This window comes from Oryx dammah, unplaced genomic scaffold (genome assembly GCF_014754425.2).
Source record: "Oryx dammah isolate SB20612 unplaced genomic scaffold, SCBI_Odam_1.1 HiC_scaffold_3, whole genome shotgun sequence".
Classification (NCBI taxonomy): Eukaryota; Metazoa; Chordata; class Mammalia; order Artiodactyla; family Bovidae; genus Oryx; species Oryx dammah.
The window spans coordinates 85,197,475-85,204,213 of record NW_024070187.1 but is presented as its reverse complement, the minus strand read 5'-3'; the positions used below and the strand labels follow the sequence as shown (position 1 = coordinate 85,204,213).

The 6,739-nt window shown below is 37.8% G+C and overlaps 1 protein-coding gene across 4 annotated transcripts in view; it reads right to left on the bottom strand.

Annotated features, from left to right (window-relative positions):
• Window positions 1–4,584: 4,584 nt before the first annotated feature.
• The window catches only part of RUFY3 (RUN and FYVE domain containing 3), a 95,362-nt gene continuing 93,207 nt past the window's right edge, over window positions 4,585–6,739 (bottom strand). For 2 of the 4 annotated variants that reach the window (XR_005720535.1, XM_040237022.1), the window contains exon 18: window positions 4,585–6,029. Coding sequence is in view for 3 of the 4 variants with exons in the window: in XM_040237022.1 (XP_040092956.1) it covers window positions 5,886–6,029 (144 nt within the window). In the remaining variant the exon portion in view is untranslated. The remainder of the gene's footprint in view (window positions 6,030–6,739) is intronic. The other 2 variants (XM_040237023.1, XM_040237024.1) reach the window with 1 other exon arrangement.

The following is a 6,739-nucleotide window of genomic DNA, read 5'->3' as shown; positions in this document are numbered from 1 at the left end:
GGCCTGGTGTGCTGCGATTCATGGGGTCACAAAGAGTCAGACACGACTGAGCGACTGAGCTGAACTGAACTGATTTAAAAGTGCTTGTTTCAGGTATACAGTAAAGTGGTTCAGTTATACGTGTATATCTGTATGGATAAATATTATGTATCCTTTTTTCCTTATAGGTTATCACCAAGTATTGAGGATAGTTCCCTGTGCTATACAGTAGGCCCTTGTTGGTTACCTATTTTATATATAGTAGTATATAGATGTTAATCCCAAACTCCTAATTTTATCTCTCCCCTCTGCTTTTCCCTTTGATAATCACTGTCTTCTATGTCTGCAGGTCTATTTGTGTTGTATTTTGTATATATATATTTTAAGTATTTATTTGGCTGCATCAGGTGTTAGTTGTGGCCCTCGGGATCTTTGTTGCTCCATGTGGGATCTCTAGTTGTGGAGTGTAGGCTTGGTTGCTCTGTGGCATGTGGGATCTCATTTATAGTTCCCTTCATTGCAAGGTAGATTCTTAACCACTGTGCCACCAGCAAAGTCCCTGTAAGTTAATTTTTATCCTTTTTTTTAGATTCCACAAATAAGCAGTATCATATATTTGTCTTGTATCTATGTAGCTTACTTCCTGAGTATGATAATCTCTAGGTCCATCCTCGTAGCTGCAAAATGGCATTATTTCATTCTTTTTTATAGCTGAGTAATTTTTCATTGTGTATATATACCACATCTTTATCCTTGCATCTGTCAATGGAACATTTAGGTTACTTCCATGTCTTGGCTATTGTAAATATTGCTGCAGTGAATATTGAGGTGCATGTATCTTTTCAAATTATCATTTTTATAACTTCACTAAACAAAGAGCCATGTGCTGCACTACAGATCTGATTTAAAATCTTCATGCTGAGGAAAATCCTCAGATTCTATTTGGAAATAAACTGCATTTAGGGAGTTCAGTCAAGTTCTGTACAGTCTGATCTATAGTTGCTTGGAGTATGAAAGCACAAATTTTTAAATTTAAATAAACTTTATTTTGGAATAGAATAGTTTGAGATACACAAAAATGTTGCAAAAGCAGTAGAATTCTTGTAAACACTGGCCTATTTTCCCTCTTTACATTTTATATTGCTACCACACGTTTGTCATGGTTAATGTTAATACATAACCATTGACTGAATTCCACACTTCGTTCAGACTTTATTAGCTTTTCCCTAGTATCTTTCATTCCAGGATCCCACATTATGTTAGTCTTCCTGTTTCCTTAAACTCAGTCTTTGTTTTTGATGACCTGATACTTTCAGAGTACTGGTCAGATATTTCATTGAATGTCCCTCAAAGTTTTCTAAGGTTTTCTCATGGTTAGACTAGGTCTATTGGTTTTGGGAGGAAGAATACAAAGGAATTATTCTCACTGCTTTCACATCAAGGATTCTTGTTATCAACATGACATCACCACCCATGTGAATTTGATCATATGGCCGAAACAGTATTTCCCTGGTTATAAAGCCCGTTTATTTCTCTTTCTATATTCTACTTTTTTGAAGCAATTACTAAGCACAGCCCATATTCAAAAGGTGAGGAGGTAAGCTCCACTTCTTGAAGGAATAGTAGCTACATAAATGTCTTTGTAGGAGACATGATACTTCTCTGTCATTTATTTAATCTAATATTAATATGGACTGATTTATTCTCTGGGTAATACTCCTACATTAATTTGCTTGCATTTTTTCAGCTTTACCCACTGGAAGCTTCTAGTTTTTTCCTGTATACCTTTGCTATGCCTTCCTCCTTTTTTTTTTTTTTCAATAGCACTTCCTTACTTTTTGGTGTTGCAAGATGCCCCAGACCTAGAATCAGCTATTTCTCCAATGAATCCTGGTTCCTTTTATTGAAGAATGGTATTATAAACCAAACTTTGGTTTCTGATGAAAGACCAGGCATTGGATGTACCCATTGCTACTGGGGCGTCAGCTTCCAGACCCTCAGCAGATGGGGATATATGTGTGTACACACGCATATACACGTACATATCTATTTTCTGTATCCAATTGCTGTTTTAAAAGCATGGTGTTTTAACAGTTGTAAAATATACAAACACATTTTACCATTTTAATCATTTTTAAGTGTACATTTCTGTGGCATTAAGTACATTCATATTGTACGAACACCACCACCACCATCCATCACCAGAACTTTTTCATTCCCTCCCCCCAGTTGAAACCCTATCCATTTCTCACTTCCCCAAGTCCTTGGTAACCTCTTTGTCTGTCTGTCTACTGTTTGTGAATTTAACTAGATACTCCACATAAGTGGAATCCTATTTGTCCTTTTGTGACTGGCTTATCTCACATCAGGGTCCATCCATGTTGTAGTATGTGTCAGAATTTCCTTGCTTTTTAAGCCTGAATGTATCCACCATATTTTGTTTATCCATTCACTGATCAATGAACACTTGGGTGGCTTCACCTTCTGGCTATTGTGAATGATGCGGCTATGAACGTGGGTATAACCCTGCTTTCATCTCTGGATATATATCCAGAGGTGGAACTGCTGTATTACATGGAACTTTTAATTTCCGTAGGAACTGCGATTCTGTTTTCTGTAGTGGCTGTAACACTTTACATTGCCAAAAACAGTGCACAAGGATTCCAGTTTCTTTGCAAGTTTTTTTTTTATTTTGACAAAGCTGACCATATTTTCTTACGTTGCTTGCGTTTTTGGTCTTATCCAAAAAAGTCACTGCCAGACCAAGTGTCATGAATCTTCCTCCTCTTTGTTCTAAGAATTTAATAGTTCTAGATCTATGTTCAGACCTTTGATCCATTTCAAGTTACTTTTGTATATGGTATAAAAGTCCATCTTAGTTTTTTTGGCATGTGCATATCTAATTTTCCCAGTATCAGTTTTGAAAATACTATCCTTTTTCCATTGAATAGTCTTGGCACCCTTGTCAGAAATCATTTGAGTGTAGATGTGAAGGTCTAGTCCTAGGCTCTCTACTCTGATGGGTCATTATGTCTGTATGCCATTACCATGCTGCCCTCAGCACTGTAGCTCTGTAAGTTTTGAAATCAGGAAGTGTGAGACATTTAACTTTTTTTTCAAGATTATTTTGGCTGTTTAGGCACCTCTTGAGGTTTCATATAAATGCTTCTATTTCTGCAAAAGATATTGGGATTTTTGATAGGGGTGGCCACCTCATGTGAAGAGTCGACTCATTGGAAAAGACTCTGATGCTGGGAGGGATTGGGGGCAGGAGAAGAAGGGGACGGATGACAGAGGATGAGATGGCTGGATGGCATCACTGACTCGATGGATGTTGAGTCTGAGTGAACTCCGGGAGATGGTGACAGACAGGGAGGCCTGGCGTGCTGCGATTCATGGGGTCGCAAAGAGTCAGACACGACTGAGCAACTGAACTGAACTGAACACTGAATCTGTAGATGGTTGAGGTAGTATTGACATTCAAAAGATATAAACTCATTATCAACTGAGGGAATTTTTCAAGCCTGTGGTCAGCGATTTTTATTTTGGCCGGCCCACAATTGTGTTATAACACTTTGTGGGTTATAATAGTTATACTTGACATACCTGTAAAGTCATCTTCAGCGCTGTGAGTCTCATTTTCACTTTGTGTGTTAGAATCAGTCACTAAGGCTTTGTGTGTGTGTGTAACATTCACATCAACTGAATCAACTATATTCTGAAGAATACCATCTTCTGAGACACTAGTATATATGTCTCTTGGACAATCAAAAGTACCTGCATAAAACCACAGAAAAATTCTTAGCTCAGAACTTCACAACGTGTCATTTTTTAAAGTTTTATGCTAATAAACTTATGTTTATAATATACACAAGGTAGGAACAAAAACCTAACAGTAAAATGTGAATGATAATGACAATCTTAAGCTGTATAATGAACCCTTGATCAATTTTACATTCTAAAAACTCTGCACAGTGATGTTAATTGTATCACTCTTTAAAAATGTATTTATATGTCTCTGGTCAGTAACATTTGGGTAACAAAGATGTATTAATAGGTCTGGTCAATAATGTAAGTTTTCCAATTCATGAACACAAGGTGTCTTTCCGTGTACTGCTATCTTCTTTTGGCAGTGCTTTAGTTTTCAGTGTACAAGTCGTTTGCTTCTGTGGTTAAGTGTATTCCTAATATGTTATTCTTGGTGATACTATTGTAAACAGTGGAAAGCACAATTTTTAAGGAAGAAAGGCCTATCATTAAGTCAATGTATTCATGACTTGGTCCCCTTGCTTTGTGGGCATATCCACTAATAACTCTGGAGCTTTGGTTTTAAAAAAATAACCGAAACACTAAACAGCTTATGTGTATTTCCAAAATAAATCTCAAGTGGCTAGTTATTCCTCCTTACATTCCATGTACAGAGTGGCCTCTTCAATTTAGTTCAAAACTAATTGTAAAATAACTTTTGCTAATTTAGGATAACTCCCCCCCCTTTTCTGTAGAACCTAGAACAGTGCCGACGCATATATGTAGTCAAAAATAAGGAAGATGGAGGATCACAAGCAATAGATATTATTTAAAGAGAAAAAATGACAACAAATGACGTTGGAATTACAAATTTTATTTTTCCCCAGGACTCTTAAAAATTATATCCACCAAGTAACAGGTCAGACTTCTGGAATAACAACTTTCCTGGGCTGTCACTCTTTTCAGGAAACAGGATTTATCAAATATCATAGTTCCAGGATGTTTCCACCCCATAACTCTAAACCAGTTAACAGAATCTTATCTTCTTAGGTCTTAACTGGAATCAAACAATCTATGTACGTGCAACATAATCAAAGGAGCATAGACCATTTCCTGCCTTCCCCTGCTGAATGCATGTCTTTTTTTTCCCCAAAGGGTTTGTTGCTAAGAACTGTTTTGAGTATCATACTTTCCAAAAAACCTGTCTACCAGTTCTGAATCTTGGCTTGGAATAAGGAATCCCTTATTCACAAAAGAATTCAACAAATATTCTCAGCTAATTATTCTCAGCCATGGACAAATTAAATTTCTTCACTCTAAACCTGACATGGCTTTGCTTTAGTACTTCCTGTTTGCAAAAGTCAAACCCTATCTTTAAAACCCCTTATAATTTCCATGACCCAGAGAGGAGGGAGACTGGGGAAGAGCTGGCTTGTTGCATAGCAGATCCTGAAAAGGGCAGGTATTTACTTTTGAAGTCACTAAGTGGAAAAACAGCAAACATTCTTCCTCCTTATTTTGATAGTGAAAATGTGTAGGCCAGAACTAGAAAATTCTGGTCCTAAAACTAGAATACATTATAATATTGTTTTAAGTACATTCAAAATTTATATTACTCTTTAATTTCTTTTCCCTGAGTTTGGGTTCACAGTTTGGTAGAGATCTTTTAAAGAAGAGGTAGGTGGTAGGGGTAAAGAGGAAATAAATGTTTATGTCTAGCAGCACCTGAGAGAACATGTAACCTCCATCATTTCAATCTCGGTTAACAATGATCTCTCCCTCTTGAATCTCCATATATAATAACGGGATGATCATTTTCCTTTTTATTCACTAAGGACCCTCTCTCCTTTAACATGCAGCTCAGTATTAATATCACTATTCATAAAAATGAATAGCCCTTCCAAAGACAAGCTACAAGATCAATGCTTCAAAGTGAAGTTGTTTAGATTTAGCAGAGAGAGGCTCAAATGAGTAACTTTTATTCATACAGTCATTAGAGAAAACACACAAATCCAGCACTGTTAACCACTGCCTTTTCTTCCTGGACCTGGTTTATTTAAACCATACCTATCAACTCGAGTTGATTCTAAAGTCTGCTCTAGGGGATTCTGACATCTAACGTGGGTGGATACATTCTGGTCCAGATCTTGGCCTCCATCTTATGATGGACTGGTGGAATATTGTTTCATCAGATGCTCATGGCAGGGATTGCAAACTCGCTCAGGCTTGATACTTGAAGGAAGAGGCAGTTCGTTTGTGGAGCAGATGTTACAGAAGGTTCCTCTGCAGTTCCTACATACATTCTACAAAGAGAAAGCGAGGTCAGGCGGGTAACAGAAGAGCAGGGCATAGGTATGCATGGAATGCAGAAGGCCAAATATGACGTATGCTCAACGTCCAATAAAATACTGGCTGAGCACGTGCTGTATGCCACACAGCATCGGACCAAATGGCCTGTCTGCAAAGTGTCAGTCTAGTTCTTAGATCTAAATGAAGAGAAGCACTTCCACAGAGTTCACGTGAACAGATAATACACAAATTGTTTATTTTCAGAATATATACTTCCATTTATATTCACTTTTAGGTGGGCTAGTTCTAAAATTAGTTTGCTGTTACCTAAGCATACTCCAAATAAGGCAGGCGATGACCTAGCCGTGGGTCTGGTAACCAGCGAAATACTTAGAAACTTTGCTGAGCATGAACTAAAAGCATAATTTCTAATACATGATGTGCTTAATGTTCTCCTGTGATGCTCTGCAAGCACATCTTTTGGGATATTAGTGCAGCAGAGCACAGCTGCCTGCCTCCTTTCTAATTGGGAAATTAACCTATTAAGCAAAGGCTTCCCTGATGGCTCAGCGGGTAAAGAATCTGCCTGCAGCGCAAGAGACACAAGGGATGCGGGTTCAATACTTGGGCTGGGAATATCTTCTAGGGGAGGAAAATGGCAACCCACTTAAGTAAAATTCCCTAGACAGAGGAGCCTGGTGGGCTACAGTCCAAAGGGTCAGAA